Below are 23,110 nucleotides of genomic sequence, written 5' to 3'. Positions count from 1 at the left end.
TTAGTAAAGGTTTTCCCTTCGTAGACTTGCAGTAGTTTAATGTCTGTTCTTTGGACTTTGTGTTCAGTCATTAATAATGATTAATTTGAGCAGACTGAAGAATGTTGTCATGATGTATGAATTCACTCAATATCTGCTTTTGGTTTCTTGGGAGTCTTGCATTGCAGTCAAAATGATGTCACTTTTCAGGCTTTGTTTCAACAATGACCATTTTTCCTGCAGTTAAATACAGATGTTCCGTCTGCCTCAAGATATACATCATTGTGTTCACTCTGTTTTAATGTATATTATAGTATATTATAGCTAACTTTTGTGTTATGCTAATTAGACATGGAGGGAAAATCCCCAGACTTAGAATCCTTGTGGGATTGATTGATCAAAGTCAGAATTGTGTTTAATTAATGAATAGCATACTTTAGTTTGCACGCATCATCATATTTGTTCAGATTTTTATAGACCTACTTGAACAGACACAAATAATTATAATTGTTGAACCTTCTTCACACAAGCCACAAATCAACGTTTGAAATCTCCTGGAGACTTACAACGTGGATGACAGAGAGGTCCACATGGACCAGTAGACATTTTGTAGTACTTGTTTGTGAATCTGTACATAAAAGAGAACTCCACCACTGAAATTGTGGTGCTTTTCATTTTAGCTACTTTCATTGCTCGCTCTCACAAATATTTCACTCTTAATTCATTCCAGATTTATTTAAACTAGGGCATAGACAGAAGTGGAGAAATTGTAATATGAACAGTACACCTCTCTAAATGAAATCATTCTTTTAATCCAATTTCCCATAATCCCCCCCACCTACGCCTTTATTGTAAGATTCTGGTCATTTGCCAACTGTCTTTTTAATTTACCTTTTATCTTTTTTGTCACGGGCCATGATGCCTCTGTCATGTTAGAAAAAAGTTTGTATCTCCGATGAAAAGGAACATACAATATTTTCATAATGTTTAGGTAAACTTGTAAAAGGCATCAGTACTTAAACAAATATATATAATATATATATATATATATATATAATGAATTACGTATTCCTTTCGACAGTTTAAACCATGAACCTATGTGCATTTTAACTGTATTTTGCGTGGCGTTTTGCTTTAATTTGTAGACTAGCACAAGTATGCCCATTACAAAACAGACCAGGTTTGGCGATGTTACAAACAATGCTGCATTGAAGTGTTTTATACACAGAAGTTTCAACAAGAAGTAGAAACAAGGTGGATAGTGTTGTGCTGAAGAAAGAAATTATAGCAGAACTTTATCCATAACTTGATAAAAAATTGTGTTCTTTAGCAAGGAACATACAGTGCATCCTGCAAGTATTCACAGTGCTTCGCTTTTTCCACATTTTATGTTACAGCCTTATTCCAAAATGGATTAAATTCATTATTTCCCTCAAAATTCTACCAACAATAACCCATAATAACAATGTGAAAGAAGTTTGTTTTGAAATCCTTGCAAATCCTTTAAGTATACACAACCTTTGCTCAGTACTTTGTTGAAGCACCATTGGCACCAATTACAGCCTCAAGTCTTTTTGAGTATGATACTACAAGCTTGACACACCTATTTTTGGATAGTTTCTCCTGTTCTTTGCGAGACCTCTCAAGCTCCATCAGGTTGGATGGGGAGTGTCGGTGCACAGCCATTTTCAAATCTCTCCAGAGATGTTCAATCTGATCCAAATCTGGGCTCTGGCTGGGCCACTCAAGGACCTTGATAGAGTTGTCCTGTAGCCACTCCTTTTGTTAATATGGCTGTGTGCTTATAGTCGTCCTGTTGGAAGATGAACCTTTGCCCCAGTGTGAGGTACAGAGCACTCTGGAGCAGGTTTTCCTCAAGTTTGTCTCTGTAAATTGCTGCATTCTTTCCCTCGATCCTGACTAGTCTCCCAGTTCCTGCAAAAACATCACAGCATGATGCGGCTGCCACCACCATGCTTCACTGTTAGGATGGTATTGGCCGGGTGATGAGCAGCGGTGCCTGGTTTCCTTCGAGACATGATGCTTGCCATTCAGGCCAAAGAGTTCAGTCTGTTTCATCAGGCCAGAGAATTGTTTCTCATGGTCTGATTGTCCTTCAGGTGCCTTTTTGGAAAACTTCAGGCAGGATGTCATGTGCCTTTTAGTGAGGAGTGGCTCCCGTCTGGCCACTTTACCATAAAGACTTGATTGGTGGAGTGCTGCAGAAATGGTGGTTCTTCTGGCAGGTTCTTCTGGCAGGTTCTCCTCTCTCCACAGATAATCGCTGGAGCTCTGTCAGAGTGACAATCAGGTTCTTGGTCACCTCCCTGACTGAGGCCCTTCTTCCCGCTCTAGGAAGAGTCCTAATGGTTCCAAATTTCTTTGTGGAAACTAGGGTACTTTGAGTCTAGAGTTGAACATCTTTTCAGTAGAAGCATGCTTCTCCTTAAGGAAGGAACGTGTAGAAATGTCTGATAATGTAAAATCTTGATGCTATAACGCTCTTTATTCGACATAGTGATTATTATGATTCCTAACAATGGGAGCTGGGAAAAGACAATAATGGGTATTGTAGATAATGCATATCTCCTAACTGTCCTCATTTGAGGGGACTGTCTCTTGAGACCAAAGCGTTCTGTCCCTTGTGCAGCCTCAGTTGTCCCTCTTTTTATTCTGATGTGTACATCTCAATACAAAATGTACTATTTTACTACCAAATGTGTTATGCTGTACTAACATTTTTATTCTCTGTTATATATGTTATTTTTCAAAGCCAATATAAAAAAAAAGCCAGAGGTCTAAAATGCACGTTGTAGGTTTAGCCAATCAATTTCTGCATATTAGATCATATATCTGCATATTATGGTTTGTTCAACTGGGGCTGTTGCAGGGATGTGTCCTTTGCCTACATAATTTGTGCTTGAAAGGTGTCCCCCTCTATCTTTTCAAAAAGATGGGAAGTGTGGATAATGCATGTGTTATAGCTTAGGAAGTTGAGCCTCAGACTGGGTGCACACTGATGTGGTGCAGGACACTACATGTAATTTACACAGGAATTAGAGCACACTCCTGTGCCAATTACATGCTGTGTCTCTGGGGGCTATTTGAGCCATGGATTTGTGTTGCTCAAATCGTATCGCATTCGCACCAAATTTGTGCAGGGTCCGTTTTATCAGCACCAGAATCTGACACCCATGCAATCTGATTCTGCAACTCGCACTGCATTTTGCAAACCAAATTCAGGGTGTTAACCTACACTCCTCAATCGGTTCCCATGAATGGGTTGTGCTTTTGAAGTGGTGCAGAATTTGCAGTGAATTTGCACCACATCTAGTGTGAACTGAGGCTTAATGTGCTTTTCCACAGTAATTCACACTTTCATATATATGCTTAAGGCCTCACGCACACAGGGCGTTTGTTCTCCTAGACGCCTTTCCTCTTGGCAGAAGCATTTTTGGCTGAAGAAACACTTGACGCTTGCAAAATGTGGGTAAACACATTTAGGCATGTCAAGCATATGGGCATTAAAGTGGTTGTAAACCCTTACAAACCACTTTGACCTACAGGTAAGCCTAGATTAAGGCTTACCTGTAGGTCCAAGAAATATCTCCTAAACCTATACGGTTTAGGAGATATTTGCCCGAAGACGGGCACCGCAATCTACGGCGCATGCGCCGTAGACAGCGCCGCGCAGGCGCACTGAGCGGGACATCGTCGATGGCGGCGATGCCGCGAGTCTCGGCTCCCATGCGCGGGAGTGACGTCGTCGCTGCTCCGGTGAATCACAGCGCTGGAGCAGTGAGACCCACCAAGAAGATGGACGCTCGGAACTACAGGGGACAGCGGTGACATCGCTGGCTCCTGTGTCAGGTAAGTGACACATAATGGACTACTATGCGATGCATAGTAGTCCATTATGCTTTGCCTTTACAGGGAATGAAAGAGGAAGTAAACTCATCAGGGTTTACTTCCTCTTTAATTTGGTTATAATAATAGTTTATTCTGGCCATTGAAATGAATTAATGCTCAAGCACTTGACATGCCTAGCATTAATGCACATTTAAATTTTAAAAATTCAAAACTTTTTTGACTTTTTGTTAGGGTGAGAAAGAATTGGTATCCTGCCAAGAATGTTTTCTGCTATATTAACTTCCAGTCTTGCTGACGGCAGATTCAACTGGAAGTAAGGGAAAATTTTCAGCAAGGATACAGAAAAAAGTCCCCCCTCACTTCCTGTCAGCAGGAAAATGAGATACAAATCAGTCTAATGAAGCCCCTGATAGCAGTAAAAAGCTGGCAGGGGTTTTGGCAGAATGTAATTGTAAAATTTTTCATAAACTGATGCATTTCTTGGTGCCTGCTCATGGCACATTTCCACTTCTAGTTGGTTTTTCTTCAGAAAAACACCATACAGAAAGTGTCTGACTTCTGTTTCTGTTATGTGTCAGAAATCAATTGTGTATATGCATTGCTAAAACTCTAATTTGCATGACAGAAAACAGGAGAGATTCGTCATTCTTATACAATTGTAAACACATGCCTTGAAATGAAAAAAATGCAAACAGGCTCTATGAAACAAAAATGGGATGAAAGTAATGGACATAGACAGTACAGTGGGGTTCAGGTAGGGGGGAAGCTTGCTTCCTATTCAGGCGCTGACTAAAACAATTACACTTCCATATGGTGAACAGATTTCACTGATCAGACTAGCAAGATAGGTGGTTCTCGCTATTTGTAAAAAAAAAAAATAACATAATGGAAACCTAATGGAAAATGCCATTTGCATTTGTGGTGGTGTCCTTGCCCTTAACTATAAATGATTCTATAACAATGCTATTAAAATTATCCTTTTAAAGGTTGGAGATCGTGCTGGACTGACTCAGTTAAGGGTCTGTGAGTGGGTGAGGGATTGGGGGAGTTCACTCCCAATGATTCCTACTCAACTTAACAGAATGGTGGCGGTGGCCCCTTTTGAGTGGTTTGGGCTGCTACCTCCTGGGTACGTCCTCAAGGCCAGTCCCACATATACTTGTAGGGGTAGGTAATTGGATCGCCTGATATACAATTAGAAGAAAAATGGAGGGGAATAAGTTGTCTTTTTATTGGAAGTAGTAAAAAAGATTAAGCCTTGATTATTTTTTGCTACTGTCACTAAAACTAGTACATATTCACCTCCATTTTGCTTCTAATTGGATATTGGGCGCTCCATTTACCTTCCTCTACAAATAAAATTAACCTGTCCAGCATGGACATTTCAAGATGAATATGAGTATACAAATGTCACCAGTATGTGGGCAAACATACACTACCACTGCAGATCTTTCTGATAATGCTAGATACTTGTGTGTCTCTGTCTTTGGTACTTTGAGTCTTTTTGGTAGATTTTGAATTGGTAAAGAATCCAGACAACTGGCACTTTTTAGGAGTGGTCAGCAATGGCCGATTTCCTATAATATCAGTATGGATTGCCCAGGTTTGCGAAAGGTTTACCTTGAGGACTGTTCATACTGGGCTGCATTACGATGCAGCACACAAGGCAATGCACTTCATTTCAGATAGGCCACAATAATCCTGTTCTACTTTTGTTCACCTCAGCACAGATTTTTTGTTGTAGTTACTTGGGGGTGCCATAAAGAATGCTTGCTTGCACTATGCTTGATGCCTCAGCTTGCATTGCTGCACATTACTGCAGCATAATGGTGTAAACGGGCCCTCAGGCTTTAACAATACTTTACAGTATATGTGGTTCAATGGCCACTTACTCCAGAAAATGTATTAAATTTGTTATATACATGTGTAGGCTTTCTGTAAAAGCTACTGCAGTCGAAAACATAATGACCAGCATGGCTAATTGCCCAGACCTGTAGTGAACTAAGCCAGTTTTTTCAAGTTGAAGTTTTTCCAATCATCACAATTTTAGCCATGTACTACATGTAATCATGTAATTTATGAATATTAAAATCATCTCCTGGAATGTCAAGGGTTTGAATTCTAAATATAAGAGCGCTCTGAAATTTTTGCAGGCCCAACATCCCCACTTAATGTTCTTACAGGAAACTCATTTATTGGGTAATAAAATTCTGGCGATGCAACGTCCCTGCATGCACAGAGCCATACATGCCATTTGTGCGTCTTATGCTAGGGGTGTGTCTATTTTACTGCACAAGTCCTTAGCTTGCTCCAAAGAAACTGTGATTACAGATCCGGGGGGAAGATACTTAGTGTTAATAATTGAAGTTTATTCACGCAGGTTAGCTCTGGTAAATGTTTATATCCCCCCTCCTTTTACAGGAAACATCCTGTACGAGGTGTTGGAGAAATTGGCACCTCACGCTCCATTCCAGTTATTGGTGGCTGGAGATATCAATAATATGCTCAATTATACGTTGGACACGTCCAAACCACGACTTGTTCCATTGGGCGGAAGCTGCGTGTCTCACTGAGATTTGGCAGTGGAAGCATCCCACTAACAGATGCTACTCATCTGTCCTCGGTACATGCTTCATCCTCCAGAATAGACCTAGCATTTGCCAATGGGACATTAATGCCTCTGGTAGCCGGGGCGTCCTACCTTCAGGGGTGCTGTATCGTATCAAACACCACTTCAGATTACCTTACAATTGGGCTCCCAGAGTTCAAGGAGGGTTTGGCGTCCATCTGCTAGATCGGTTGAGGAACCCACCATGGAAGAGATGTTGAAACCACACATTGATACGTTTTGACAGATTAACGAAGAATCAGCAATGGTACACACTAAATGGGAGGCCTTCAAGGCCACCACTAGGGGAGGTGGGGGTTACATATCCACAAAAGCCCTGAGAACGGAGCAGAATAGTGTAGAAAAACAACTCCAGGACAAAAAACAAGAATGCGCTAAGGCATATGCGGATTTACCTTCTCCCGACACGTTGGGTCAATTGCAGTTCGCAAGGAGGAATGTATCTCTCCATTATCAGTATGTGACTACTTGTCAACTGCAAAGGGGTGCAGCGCGTGTTTTTGAAAATGGAGATAAAAATGGCAAACTCTTGGCTTTCCTGATGGCAGGGGACATGTCCCTGACAGTAGTTTCCTGCATACTGACCCCGTCTGTTCCACTGTTGAGAAACAGGGAGAACATAGTACAGGAGTTTGTATCCTTCTATATGTCTCTGTACACACCTATAGATCCTTATGACACTGACCTCAGGGACACATTGGGGACCCTACAGTTGCCCGAGGAATCTAGCAGTTTTCTGCATGCCGCGTTCAGGGAGGACAAGGTGGTTTCCGCAATAGTGTCATTTCCTAGTGGTAAAGCTCCTGGACCCGATGGTCTGCCAATTGAGTGGTACCACCAATACTCAGAGACCCTGGCACCCAGACCACTGCAATTATACACAGACTGTTTTCAGAAGGGAAGCCTCCCTCTCTCCTTTTGAGGCTCATATTGTATTATTGGCTAACAGGCCCATCTTTTTATTAAATATGGACTTCAAAATACTGACCAAACTGTAAGCTACTAGATTTATGTTGGTCCTGCAGCATGTTATTTCCTCTGACCAGACAGGTTTTATGCCCAAAAAGGCCACAAATATTAATCTGTGCAGGGTTTTCACCCACACACAGTTGGGCCCGGATATTTCCAGCGGTGGGATACTGGTCTTTCTAGATCTGGAAAAGGCCTTTGATTCCGTAGACTGGAATTACATGAGGGTGGTACTGGAGGTATTTGGTTTCAGTCCTTGGTTCAGGAAGTGGATCGACCTTCTATATCGTTGCCCCACAGCAGCCATAAAGCTAAATATGCTATCAGAATTTTTTCCAATGCATAGGGGCACTCACCAAGGATGCCCTTTATCCCCCCGGGTCTTTTCTCTATCCTGATCGAACCCTTAGCTGCGGCCTTGTGAGCCTCTGAGGAGGTACAGGGGAGAACAGTGGGTAACTTGACCGACATCCTAAATTCCTTCACTCATTTTTCGTGTCTGAGAGTCAGCTGAAGAAAATCAGATTCCCTCACTCAGGACGCCATCCCCCAAATGTGAGATTCCGGCAGATTGTCGCTTGCAGAGGGTAAATATCTTGGGTTACAGATCTCCAACTCTGTATCAGACTTAATCACCTTGAATGTCGATCCACTTTTGACTAAACTAAAATCCAGACTACAGGCATGGCAGAATCTACCTTTGACACTCCATAGGCAGGGTGAATTTTGTGAAAAAAAATTTTTTACCTCCTATTTTTATGAATATTTCAGAATTCCCCTGTTTGGATACCAAGATGTATATTCAAAATAATAGATCAACTCATAAGGACTTTACTGTGGCAGGGGCGGAACCCCCCCCCCCCCCCCCCGAATTAAACTCCGGGTGTTACAACTGCCGTGGAAACAAGGGGGACTGGCGGTCCCGGACTTTCATAGATATTTCTTGGTGGTCAGCTAGTGTTCGTGCAGAGGTGGTTTACTTTACCTCAGGATGACACTGCCAATACACTAGAGGCAGCTATAGATATTGTGCCAGGCTCACAATATCCATGCGCACAACCAGTAGGGCATAGGTAGCAGTGATCAAGATGGGTAGCACTTCTGAGATTTCCCCTCATACACCACTTTCCGAAAATAATAAACAAGTGTGGAACTTTAGATGAGGCAGGTTCAAACACAAATTTGAGAGTAAAAAATAGTTTTAATGTACATAAGTGTCAGACTGCGCAACATTGTATATAACAGATAAATATTCAATATGTGTACAGACATCTTGGAAAGTACATAGCATACATATAGAGTGTAAAACACGATTGCCATAACGGGAAAAATTTTACATATTTCGTAAGTGTGACTTGTAATATACAGTAAAATTCATTAAAATGTTGATGGAAATGTGAGGGGTTACATCCTCACAAGCTCGACTTGTTTCGTCGGTAGACCGACTCATCAAAAGGTGTGTGTGTATATATATATATATATATATATATATATATATATATATATATATATATATATATATATATATATATATATATATATATAGGACAAAGTGATGGTCAAGTTCACAAACTTACATCCCATTGAAACACTGAACTTCGAATAGTCCTGGTATGCAAGAGTCACCACATCAAGTCTCCCCGAGAGCTGAGGTATTAAAGTCCACCCATAGGTAACAGGCCCACGCCGAAACGTCCCCAACCAGGGAAAAAAAAGCAGTATATTGAGTATTATTCCGATAATGGCAAGTAAATCTGTAAGACAATCAAAAGTATTGTATATGATACACCCGCCATCTCTGTCAAGCATAAGGAAAATAGGGATACATGGAGGAAAGGGGTGCGAGAGAATGACAGAGGAATGCAGGGTGGGGTGTAGGTAAGTATATACCTACTGGATAATGTACAAAATAGAAATAGGGGTTAAATTTTGGGAGGACCAGTGAGAATTGTGAAAGTATGGATAAGCAAAAAAAAAATGAACGAATGACAATGAGAGCATCCTGAAGAAAGATATGCCTGTTAGGTATTTTTCATGAGAGATCCATATAAGTGTACAGTGAAAGGAGTGAAAATATAAAATTATATAGAGCCGCGACAAATATAATTACACTGTAGTAGCGGGTATAGGTTGTGCATGTGCAATTAAGTGAGCAGTGCGATCCGGTCAGTTGTGGGTGGGGACTCCCAGGTGGGCCGGTCAAATAGGATGGACAATACCAATGTCACGCTAGCGTGATGACAGGCGGGAAGCGTCTGCCCGCCGATGGCACCAAACCTACTCCTGCCAGTACATCAGCCCGATGGAAAACACCTGCAAGATCAGACGACGCCAACCATGGACGTCACTGATGCGGCATATGCGTGGCATCAATACGCACAAAGGTGGCCGTCTCCATGACACCGTCAAACACAAGGGCATCAAGAGGCAGCACCCGATGCGAATCGCAACTCCCAGGGAAATAAAGAAAAGGGCAATCACAGCAAAGCAGGCGCGATGAACAGTATCCACTAGGGATGAAAGCACTGCAGAACATAAGTATGTAAAAAAAGGGTCACACATAAACACCAGGTATCGCAAGTACATATAAATAGTACATAACATCCAGAAGGTGCATACACCACTTTGGAAGAATCCCAAATGAACACACTTTATCGAGTACCCTGATCCTATCATCTGGACTAAATTTGGTATCAAGACGCTGAAAGACATAGTGGGTGGTAGGAAACCTCCACAGTTTGACGCCCTGAAAACTAAGTTTAATCTTAAAAAAATTTTGGAGAACAGAAATGGCATTTTAAATGAAGCATGTCATTGTAGGTAGAAATAATAAATGTGTAAATATTAATTTAGAATTAATCTGATGTCATTGACCCGTCCAGTTTGTCCATGATTAACACATACATAATTTAAATAAATATCATAAAAGACCTAATAATTGTATTCCTAATCATAATATTATATAGGTAAATACACACATCTAAAATGACAATCAAGAGTTACTTAATTCACATAGTAGAAAATACAGTCAGAGTAGTAAAATTGATTTCAAGATAAGAATAAGCTTAGCTTGGCACCCTTAGTTAAGCTGACGCATTTCTTGGCTTCTTGCCAGTCATCAGGGTTGGGATGCAAGTATTTTACTACAAAACCAGTGAAAGGAAAGAATATTAATAAACATTCACACCTGCAGAATAAAGATTTTTGGAAAAGCTACTTGTTTGAAGCCTTACTCACAAATTGGTCCCATGCATATGGGTGCAGCTGCTGCACTAGGATTGTGGTCTGGAACAAACTGTCTCACCCGGGGTTGAGGCAGGGCAACATCAACCCCCCACCCAAGAATTTGGAGAGAGGGCCAGGGGAATCGCCAGTCACAGACCAAACCAGACATTCTCATCCTCTATCCGGGGTGTGTATGAATGGCCAAGGTCTAGAAAAAAAAAAACCTGTTAAATATAAAAAGAAAAAATAGGGGAGAAAATATGAGAGAGAAAAAAAAGGGGGGGGGGTAGGGATGTAAGTTTCGGACAGGGGGAAAAGGTGAGTATGAGATAAAAATGTAGGGAAAAGTGTATGTGATTACAGTGTTTATTTGGGAAGGAAATGCACACAGATAGGAAGGTGTGCAAATTGGACTGATAAATAAGTGTGTGACAAATGGGTAAAAAAGGGGAGTAAAGCAATTACCCAGGTGGTGAATGGAAATTACTGGAGGTGATCCTTTCTCAATAAAGCATCATAGAGGAATGAGCTGCTACTCGATCTGAGCTGTAATACCCTCAATCCTGGGCGGATCCCTGCCTGCGTCATGCATCGACATCTATGCAGCAAATGGGAGGTGAGAGGAACAACGGATTTGCCCGCCCACCTCCCCGAACGGTGTCATTGTGGCACCGCTTGCGGGGCCTGTTTTAAACGTGACACCGATGCACTGAGGCCAAACTCTGCCCCCACCTCCATTAGGGGATTGCGAGTGATGGCAGGGAAAACGCATTGCAACCCCAGAAGTGAGACCGATAAGTATCCGGTCACACAGCATAAGTGCTGGACTGACGGTGGAATATGTGTTGAGTTGGTATTGATATAATAGTCAAAGAGAATAACCCTAAGAGATCAGAGATAAATCTCCATGGCTGGAGGGAACGTGTATGAAATAATAAATTGACAGACACATAACACTGGATAGATTAGAAAGTAGGATTAAAAAAAACTCAAAGCGTCATGAGTCATTATAGTTTGGTACAATAGGTCACTAGAAAGCGGTTGTCTTTCATATATATATATAGAGATAGATAGATAGATAGAGATAGATAGGTAGAGATAGATGGATAGATAGATATATAGATATAGATAGATAGTGAAAATAAGGGGGTGTGACCACTCTTTACCAAAAAAATAACAATGGCATGCTTCCATCCCTGGTTATATAACAAAAAAAATTTGGAGAACAGAAATGGGACTTTAAATGAAGCATGTCATTGTAGTTAGAAATAATAGATGTAAATATATTGAGAATTAATCTGATGTAATTGACCTGTCCGGTTTGTCCATGATGGTTTAATCTTCCCAAAACTCACTCGTTCCATTATCTTGAGCTCAGACATCCATACAATGCCCAATTTGGAGATCTTGGTATTACCCTGAAAATGAGTGATTTGGAGTCTTTACTGTGGGAGAACACTTTGGACAAGGCCTTGTCTACAATATATAAACAGTTCGGTGAGGGAGACGATCTGCTTGCAAAGTGTAAGTGTGACTGGGATGATGTATGGGACATTCATTTTAATAGATTGGTCTCTGCTAGGGACCAACTCATTCAATTCAAATTCCTGCATCGTATATATCTTACTCCAGCTAGATTGGCTAAGATGTTCCCTACACAGTCACCTGGTTGCTGGTGTTGCAGTTCCCTCACTGCTGATTTAATGCTTCTTTTGGATTTGCTCGAACATCCAAGTATATTGGAAGGGGGTCACAGAATGTATAGCAGAAGTAACCGCTATTCTTATACAGCCTACGATAGAGGTGTGCCTTTTGGGACTGGTAGACAATCTAGCCCCAAAGAGTAACTCGTACTTTGCTGACGATCCTAATCTATTACACTAGAAAAATGAGTGTTATCATGGAAAAAGCCTAATCCTCCATCTGTATCAGCGTGGAAGGGTGTGGTAAAAAGGATTGCACCTCTATACAAGGCTACATACATTAGCAGGGGCATACAACAGAAATTTGATAGCGTGGAGCAGTTGGATGAATAGTGAAACTACGGTGGCAGATTGAGTGGCACCTAATAGAACTACTTGACATTTCTAGACGTACCATTGACTTGAGCAAGGGTCTGGAAGGAGGAGGAGAGAGCCAATACTGAAGAAATGTAAATAGTTTATTTTTGTGTGTGGCCCACTGGGTCTTGTGTATACTTGTTATGTTAAAAAGCAATAAATAAAACTTTAAAAAAATCATGTAATTTATACTTTTCATTGGAGTCTACAGTTACAAGCTTCATACAGTAACAGTAGTGTATGTTACTCTTTTTTTTTTCTGAAACTGCTTGTTCTGTAGCCGTGAAATTCTGTACAGCTTCATTCTTCCATAGTTGCTGATGTAAATACCATGCCATGTGCACATGTATTTAATCCACACAACACTATTTCATTGGCTCCTGCAGCTCAGAATATGGGAAATGAATTACAGTATCTCACAAAAGTGAGTACACCCCTCACATTTTTGTAAATATTTTATTATATATTTTCATGCGACAACACTGAAGAAATTACACTTTGCTACAATGTAAGTTAGTGAGTGTACAGCTTGTTAAACAGTGTCAGCTGTCCCCTCAAAATAACTCAACACACAGCCATTAATGTCTAAACAGCTGGCAACAAAAGTGAGTGCACACCTAAGTGAAAATGTCCAATTTGGGCCCAAAGTGTCAATATTTTGTGCGGCCACCATTATTTTCCAGCACTGCCTTAACTCTCTTGGGCATGGAGTTCACCAGAGCTTCACAGGTTGCCACTGGAGTCCTCATTCACTCCTCCATGACAACATCACATAGCTGATGGATGTTGGAGACCTTGCACTCCTCCACCTTCCATTTGAGGATGTCCCACAGAGGTTTAATAGGGTTTAGGTCTGGAGACATGCTTGGCCAATCCATCAACTTTACCCTCATCTTCTTTAGCAAGGCAGTGATCGTCTTGAAGGTGTGTTTGAGGTCGTTATCAAGTGGAATACTGCCCTGTGGCCCAATTTCCGAAGGGAGGGGGATCATCCTCTGCTTCAGTATGTCACAGTACATATTGGCATTCATGGTTCTCTCAGTGAACTGTAGCTCCCCAGTGTCGGCAGCACTTAAGCAGCCCCAGACTATGACACTCCCACCACCATGCTTGACTGTAGGCAAGACACACTTGTCTTTGTACTCCTCATCTGGTTGCCGCCACACATGCTTGACACCATCTGAACCAAATACATTTATCTTGGTCTCATCAGACCACAGGACATGGTTCCAGTAATCCATGTCCTTAGTCAGCAAATGGTTTGCAAGTTTTCTTGTGCATCGTCTTTAGAAGAGGCTTCCTTCTGGGATGATGGCCATGCAGAGCAATTTGATGCAGTGTATGGTCGGAGCACTGGCAGGCTGACTAACCCCCCCCCCCACTAAATCCTTAAAACCCCCTCCACGGAGAAGGTGGGATGCCCTCCCAAAGAGGATAATGCAGGGAGTCCCTTTCCTTTGTGGGGTTCACCCACCAAACCACCGCTTCCAGGAAGGTAGGCGGTCACCCTCCTCAATCTTTTCCAAGCAAAAGTAAACCATGATGATCTGGACTGTTTGAGGCCCTCCTTAAACCCTCTCCTGGTTTTTCAAGCTCAGCCATTCAACTGATGATGGTTTCTATGGCCATTCCCACACCCTAGCAGCCTGGATCTAACGTATGCCATACAACTCTTGATCAATCCTGATGGATCCATCAATGCTACAAAGATTGTAACTCCTCTCAGTAGCCTTGCATCATAGGACTCCCTACACCAAAATTCTTGCCTGACTCTTATGTCTTTTCAGATGCACAGCATTCTCTGGCTGCAGAATTGGACTGCAGAAACCGTCTAAAAAAAAAAAAATGTCTGAAAAGCATTCTGTTTGAATCTTTGGAGATTCATTTGACCCCTTTGCTAAGGAAGTCACGAGAACTCTCTAGTAAAAAGAAATCTAAGGTGCCTGTGGCAAATTTGACTGCTTTCCAGTATTCAGAAGATTTTTTTTGTCTCTTCCAGATCATTTCTAAAGCCAAGTCCTCCACTCTGTTCCGTCACAAGACCTGTAATTTATTAGCATCCCACTTCAACAAGATCAATGGGTTTTTTGCTAGGATCAGGGATCCAAGGGCACCCTGTGTGATCAGGTGCAGCGCATATATATATATATATTATTTTCCTCTGCTACAAATTCTTCATTGGCTGCTGGATTGAGGTGGGCATCTTGGTGGCACCAAACTGGCCCAAATGACTGGTACTTGGACATTCTCTGGGTCCTGGGAAAAACTGTAGGCACTTCCTACCTGGCCTGCTGTGCCAGTCATGTTCATGGTTGCTGGTTTTGGTGGCTTGGCTCTTGAAGCCCAAGTTTTGAGAGTTCAGGGTCTGTCTGACCCAGTCATTACTATGTGGCTTAAAGCTAGGAAATTGACCACCTGGAAGAGCTATCATTGTACTTGGAAGACTTGCTTTGCATTGTACCGGACACTGGTGTTTCATCCGAGATGATACATTGTTAAAGTGTACGTTTCTTTTCTTCAGTCTGGATGGATCAACACTTACATGTCAGATTACTGTATAACAGCCAGGGCGAGCAGGAGGGGAACACTGTGCAGAAGATGACAAGATTGCAATGGAGCTGCTCTGTTTAGCTGCTGTCAGTGAGACTGGAGCTGAATTAATGAAGGAAAGCTGGCGACGTCTTAGTTCCTCCCTCATGCACCCGACAGGTACTGTCAACATCAAATGGAAGTCGCAGACTCCTATGCATTTCAGGGTCCATGTCCCCTTTTTGTAAAGCTTTTTTTCAGGGTGATACTCAAATAGCCATCCTGTTAATTGAAGAGTCTCACTATGGGAATATTTATCTGGTCCGGTCTGCTCTCCAGAAGCATCACTGATGAGGTGGTTTTTCTCATAGAATTATTGGGGGTATCGTGTAAGGGACTTTCTGTCGTCCTTCATAGGGACAAGTTGGTTTTGAAGCCTCGGGCCTCCTTTCTCTCCAAGTTGTTTTTTTCTCTACCATATTAATTAGGACATTTGTCCTGCTCCAAAGCATCCCAAAGAGAATCCTCTACACCAGGGATATGCAATTAGTGGACCTCCAGCTGTTAGAGAACAACAAGTCCCATGAGGCATAGCAACACTCTGACAGCCACAAGAATGACACCCAGAGGCATGATGGGACTTGTAGTGTTGCAATAGCTGGAGGTCTGCCTACGTTTCTAACTGTTGCTGTATATATATACACCTCTAAAAAGAGCTATATGTGTATACAGTGCAACCTCTCCTCCTAATTAACCCCAGAAAAAGTGCTAAATATCCATTCCATTATCATAAAGTGCAGTTGTGTAAATCCCCCCCCCCCCCTTTTTTTTTTTTTATCAACACCCAACGAGGTATATGTAAATTTAATACATAATCAACTTCTTTTCTCACAAAGTACATTATCCAATAAAGTGCAAAACACAACCTGAAAATATGAAAGTGCTGTGTACTGAATATGTGCCAAATTCCAAAAACTTAGTACAAATTCAAGCAAAATGTCTCTCATAAATTGCACATCTATGATCACAATCCTTTTTTTGTTTTGTTTTTACTTCCACGTTACCTTCACCTTTCTTAATATACTCCACTCCTCTCCCTTATGGGGATACTCTTACCAGACAGTGTTGACTCCTTAAAGAGGAGGGCCAGTTAAAAAAAAAAAAAAAAAGTCAGCAGCTGCAAACACTGCAGCTGCTGACTTAATAAAATCACTTACCTGTCCAGGGCGCCCGCGATGTCGGCCGCCCGAGACCGAGCCATCCCTCGGCTCTCGGGTCCCGGCGCCGCCATTCCCTGTAAGGGAAACAGGCAGCGGAGCCTTACGGCTTCACTGCCCGTTTCCTACTGCGCATGCGCGAGTCCCGCAGCTACTGCGCATGCGCGAGTCCCGCAGCGCTTTCTGAATGGGACGCGCTGTATTCTGGAACACACAGTTCCCAGAACACAGCGCGACCCATTACCCAGAAGACGCCGCGACGAAGACAGAAGATCTCCGCGGAGGAGGAAGAGGAAGATTAGGATAAAGTGCCTAGCAACAGGCATTTCTGGTAAGTAAAAAAAAAAAATTTTTTTTTCATTTTATTTTTTTTAGATTTTTTTGTCATTTTTAAAATTTTTTGCTTTTCAGGGTGGCCCTCCACTTTAAATGTAAGCAGATTTATTCTTGCGTGAAGTTTATTGGTAAGCCAGAAAGCTTTGTCCTCCACAATCTCCTTGAAACATCAACCATTCTAGTGATAAGTGCATGAAGGTTAGGCAACAAAGGAAAACCATCATAGCACTAAACTGTATTCAATTAAAATAAATGCACCTCAGATAAACTCATATTCAGCAAGTGTTCGCCCAGCACCCATTTTCAAGAGTAATCTTGAAAACATTAAGCACTTTATACTTTATTGAATAATATGCACTTTGTGAAGAAATAACTATTTTAATTTTGATTATGTATTGAATTCATATTTTCATGTTCTTTGGTGGGGATGAAATGGGGGTGATTTACAAGATTGCATTTTATGTATAATTATCATATAGAAGTGCACATCTATATTTCTTCTGGACCTGTTTAATTGGACGTACAGGTAGCGTTGTATACTGAAGACTTAACTTAACTTAAATATGCAAATAGTCTTTACTGTGGGCACAGGTAAAAACACGAAAAACTACAAGATTTTCTAGCTTGTTTGAAAATGTGTGTGTGGAATGTAATCAGTCAACCAAGTATCTCATCGCCTGGTGTTACACTAAGACATCTTTCAGTTTTTTGTCTGCAGTAACACGTGCAATGCAGATCATTTCCAGAGTCGTTGAGTTACTGAAAGTACTGAAATATGTTCGATTGTATACATAAGGAACTGCTGCTTAAAAGGCCATTCAAAACAATACTTGGTGTTATGTTCGTACCAGATGACAGTGACGCTCCTATCTCCATTTGTTAGCCTCATTTACGCCCAGTTTTTATAATTATTAAAACCATGAATTGGCTGATGTGGGACCAGTCTGCAAATTATATTTGGAAAATGTAAGTGGAGCCCAAGATTGTGGTTGGTCCAATTACCAGGGAACACCCACAGAGACTTTAGCACCACATCCCAATTTAGAAGAAACACTTAAAGGTACAGAAAGAGAAATGGGATTTTCACGGTGCTTGCAAGGACTCAAAGATAATTTTTAAAATCAGTATAGTATTTATTAACAAAGACAAATTTATTGGAGTACATAAAAATTATATGGACAATTACAAAAACGTATTAAAAACAATAAGCTCCAAGAAACCTATGACGGAGATGGTCTATGCACACTATCCCGACATGTTTCACTGGTGGCTTTCTCAGGGGATGTGCAAGCTATTAATAAATATATCAAACGGAAAAAGAGAAAAATACAGTACAAATATAGCCAAAAAATACAGTAAATGGTAATCGGGGTCCCCTTACCGCTGGGATTTCGGTTGAGGGTAAGCACTCATTTTTAAAGCTGGCTCTTCAATGTTCGATCAGATAATAAGATCCCTGTGTGCATTACCATTTACTGTATTTTTTGGCTATATTTGTAATGTATTTTTCTCTTTTTCTGTTTGATATATTTATTAATAGCTTGCACATCCCCTGAGGAAGCCACCGGCGAAACATGTCGGGTTAGTGTGCATAGACCATGTCCGTCATAGGTTTCTTGGACCCCATTGTTTTTAATAAGTTTTTGTAATTGTCCATATAATTTTGATGTACTCCAATAAATTTGTCTTTGTTAATAAATACTATATTGATTTTAAAAAATTATCTTTGAGTCCTTGCAAGCACCGTGAAAATCCCATTTCTCTTTCTGTACCTGTAAGTGGAGCCCAGTTTACTATGGTGCAATGCCTGCCCACAACGCTGCAAGGATAGGCTGTGCAGTGTCATGGCACACATTTCTAGATGGGGAAGATTTTAGTTGCACACCTATGGCAGCTGGAAATCTCCCATGTAGTCTGCCCTTTTCTTCTTTGTATACAGCAAAGTAATTATAACTCGTTAAACTGATGTTGCAGTTGTCAGTGTTTTTTTTAGCTTAAAATGTTGTTGTTTTTTGTTTTTGTTTTTTTAACTATTGATTGTAGGGAGTATTTGTGCCAAGTTGATTTCTCTTCCTCCAGTGGATATTCTACTTTACAACCAGTTTTTTTTTCTAAGCCATTTTGTGATTCCCACATTATCTGGGAGAATGTTTAAAGGTGTTCTAATCAAATGTAAACATTTTGCTCCAAAACCCCCTCAGCGGACACATCATAACTGTTGATTTTTTTCAAAATGTTATCAGTAAGTCTGCACCTGGCTTTCCACCAGATCTTCCTCGATCGTAAAAAATAAAATAAAGCCGCCTTGAAAACATTTGCAAATGGCAACCAAACAAATTTTTAGTGTTTAAATGCAGGCTATTATTGTGACAGATACCTTTTGTTTTTTTTAAAGAGTTCTTCAAGGCAGCAATGCTCTCTCCCTTCACTTCTGTATCTCCTGCATCAGTGCCCTCAGCGCTATACTCAGAAAATGTTTTATTTATTTTTATATTTATTTTAATTATTTGTCCCTGAAATCTGGTGATCCTGCAGTTTGCAGATGAGGTCTCCCTGAAGTATAATGGTTACGTAGCATTCCCGGGGGGCAGCTCTGTGGCCCTGGCTACATCCCCAGTGCCTAAAAAGACCAGAAAGTGCAATACAATAAATTGCGAATAATTGAATTTTTAACTAAAAAGATAACTTGCAGGTTGTTTGGAATACACATCAACTGGTGCATGCACCATGTATTACTGTTGGGGGGAAGGGGCTGTAATGGTCTGCTTTAATGAAGATATAAATATTCTTTAGTAATTCCCCCTTCCCCACTGGTGTCTATTCTGAATAAATACAAAGTCCTTGTTTGCGTTTACTCAGGCTCCAGTTCCAGCGCAGAGCCATGGCTGGGGGCGGTATATGTGTGCAGGCAAAAACAGACTGGCTGCTCAGGTAAAGGCAGCTAATTGGTGCCCTCACTGCAGCTTGTTCTCAGAGAATCATGTAATGATGAGACAGCAGCCCCGGTCAGAGGCATTGTGAAAGATTTTCCTAATCGGTCTGCAATTAATTGCATAAAACGTACACTGTTTGTAAAATGGCTTCATTAGACTATTTTGCATGAATCGCGCCTTGCTGTGTATATAACCTGTTGTCTTTGTTAGCAGAAGGATGTGTACTTATGCTGCAACCATGATGCTTTGCGTCACGGGGAGGTAAAATGTATCTACGCATATTGCACTCAATGATCAGTACCACCTGCTGAACACAACCCAATTAACTGAATGGTTGCAACGCGCTAGTGCAGGGTTTAGGGGTTAAAGCCTTCTCACCACCTTTCAGATACTCTGTAAAAAGCAATCTGATTGCAGATCGCTCTTCAGAGAGCAACTTCAGTGTAAACTAGCCCTTATTCAATTACCAAGTACTGTGACCATTTACTGAGAGATGATGCAATGCCATTCTTGTCTTTGGAAATAAAGAATTTTAAAATAAAATTGGTTCATTATTGATTTTTACTTGAAACCAGTGTAGTTGCTTTGTAAATTAAAACCTGATACAAGAAGCAGACAGTATTCTTGTACCTTAGGTGGCATATTTGTGTGTGTGTGTGTACATGAATGTACAACAAGTATCTTTACATAAAGCATAATGTGTTACATGTGTTTCATTCATTTTCATATTTGCTGCAGCACTTGAAATTGTTTTTCCACAAATTGTCTGTTTTCTTTCAACACAGAACAAAAGCTGTATTTTTGTCCTTTATAAACTGCTGTCCAGCTGGGTCTTTAGAAATCCTATGTTTAATAGAATCCAGACTGTTGCTACCCTTTTCTCTGATTCCTTAACTGCCTCAGCCATTTAGCGTGTTGATAAATGTGATTTGGTCACATTGACTCACTTACAGTTTACATTTCCAGGGCTGGAAACAAGTCATTTTCAGAAGCGCTCGGTTACTATATTATGTGCTGATGAATGTGATCTTTCTTTCAAGACAGTATGTGTTATGTTCTCACTTCTATAGATTATCCTTGAAAATTGAGCCTGGGAGCAGCACTCCACGCACTACAGCATCTCGTGAGGATCTAGTTGGTAATACAAGATATTCCTACTTAATATAAATATATATTGCCATAATGTTGCCATAATTCTTTGTGTTTTAAAGGGCTTGTAAACCCTTGATTTTTTTTTTTGATTTTTTTTTAAAATAACAAACATGTCATACTTGCCTCCACTGTGCAATTCAATTTGCACAGTGTGACCCCAGTCGTCCTCTTCTGGGGTCCCTCAGTGGCTCTGGTGGCTCCTCCCCACATTGAATGTCCACTTTGGAGAAGCTCTCACCTTGGTGGACACCTGTGCGGGCGCCTGTCCACTCACACAATGCATGACTCAGCCCTGCCCCCGTTATTGGATTTGATTGACAGCAGCGGGAGCCAATGGCTGCACTGCTATCAGTATATCAAATACACGAGACACCAGCTAGAGATGGTGTGCTCGTTTCCGGACAGAGGATGACAGCGTTCGGATAAGTAAAACCGGGAGGGGGGGGGGGGGGGGCTGCAGCACTACAGAAGGTTTTAGAATGCATTAAGGAGAAAATCCATGAGGGTTTACAACCCCTTAAAGGCTCGGTTCCCAGTCCTGTGATTTATGATCCGACTTGAGACCCAAAGTCGCAGGACATGTGAAATGGCATGCATCTCCGAGAGTCTAGTTGATGCTTCTGAAGTCGCTGTGACTTCAGAAAAGGTTCCTGCACTACTTTGACCCAACTTTGACACTGCCTCAATGCCAGAGTGTGTAAAGGTGTTGATCAAAGTCACCTCCAAGTCATATCAAAGTTGGACTGAAAATCCAACTTTAAAGACAGCTAGTGTGTACCGAGCCTAATGCCCATTTATAATTGTGGTCAGCATAGACCGCTGATAACTGAAGAAGCTTTTTTGTGGGACAGGCCAATGTGTATTGCAACCAGACATTAATGTGGCATGACACAAAGGATTATAGTATATCATTGTTGTATAGTAATTGTGGTATTGAAGAATATTATAGTTCCCTTTTTAGTGTCTTATAATAATCCAGTTGGTCTCTCATCCTCCTCAACAAACCTTGAACTCCACAAAATGCTCCTCCTTGGATAATCGCACCATAGAGCAATAGTCACCCATTTATCACTGGCTTTGTAAAATTCTCTTATTCATAGGATTTGTAAGTGTCTGTACTGAGCCCAATTCTAATAAATATTTTCCTAGTATTTTTACAAAATTCATGTGTATGCAAAAATACATGTCTATCCTGAATGGAGAAAAATAAACAGGTACAGCTCATTGGATTCCACCACACAATTATATGAATTATGAGCTAATCTGCAGTCCAAATTCAATTCTCCCTAACTAAATCTGCTAGGAGTTTGCATTTGCACCATGATTAATACACTGACAGGTAAACTGGATTCTGTATGTCTCTATATGGCTGTTGTGTTCGGGCATTAGGCTAGCCATACACCTGCATTCGCTGCAGAAGAGTGACTGCATCTGGTAGGATGCAGTCTCTATTCAGCTAATCATTTCCACCCAGCTCAGCTATTTTTATTTTTTTATTATTAGCCTTTGTTGAGCTGAGTGATACTTGCAGGGCCTCCCATGGCTCAAATTTTGGCATATACAGCTGGAATTGGATAAAGTTTGAGCAGTCTTTGGCCAGTCTTAGACCCCATTCACACCTGAGCGTTTTGTAGCTTGAAGCCTGAAGCTACAAAACGCTAGAGGGGAAAAATTCTACTATTCTCAATGGAGATGGTTCACATCTCCACTACATGTCGCCTGAAGCCGAACGCCTGAAGCTCAAAACAAGTTCCGGACCCTTTTTTGTCGCTCGAATTGAGCAGATTTGGGCGTTTTTCTTCTTTTAACATTGGTGACCTTTTGCCCTGCACAAAAACGTGGTAAAAAACGTGGTAAAAACGCAGTGAATCGCGGTAAAAAACGCTGCAAAAAACGCTTGAAAACGCTACGCTCAGGTGTGAATGCAACCTTAGATTGACAGCTACTCGAGGGGGGTAAGGGGGCAGGGACCGGTGTGATTGGTTAATAGTTATCTGCAAACTTCTGTAACAGTATGTTGTAGCTGTATAGCTGAGTAGAATAAATATATTGCTTAAGCTTGTGTTTTGTATGCAAAATGGCTTCTTATGTTAGAATGTTAAATTACATTATCATTAAAAATTTCTTTCTAAAATAGTTTTACTACCTTCATTCTAAATGTAACTTTGACTTGCAGGTTCTGAAACAGGAGCTTCACCTCAAAGTTCTCGA

General features: G+C 41.1%; 1 protein-coding gene across 5 annotated transcripts in view; it reads left to right on the top strand.

The window, feature by feature from the left end:
* RALGPS2 (Ral GEF with PH domain and SH3 binding motif 2) overlaps nucleotides 1–23,110 on the top strand; it is a 342,255-nt gene that overhangs the window by 263,589 nt on the left and 55,556 nt on the right. For all 5 annotated transcript variants that reach the window (XM_077453154.1, XM_077453152.1, XM_077453150.1 and 2 more), the window contains 2 exons: nucleotides 20,818–20,885; nucleotides 23,076–23,110. The exon at nucleotides 23,076–23,110 is cut by the window's right edge and continues 101 nt beyond it. In XM_077453154.1, the coding sequence (XP_077309280.1) occupies nucleotides 20,818–20,885; nucleotides 23,076–23,110 (103 nt within the window). The remainder of the gene's footprint in view (nucleotides 1–20,817; nucleotides 20,886–23,075) is intronic.

The sequence above is a fragment of the Lithobates pipiens genome, unplaced genomic scaffold (genome assembly GCF_037356315.1).
Source record: "Lithobates pipiens isolate NorthernLeopardFrog02 unplaced genomic scaffold, aLitPip1_a1.2 Scaffold_23, whole genome shotgun sequence".
NCBI lineage: Eukaryota > Metazoa > Chordata > Amphibia > Anura > Ranidae > Lithobates > Lithobates pipiens.
This window is presented reverse-complemented; position numbering and strand designations above follow the sequence as displayed.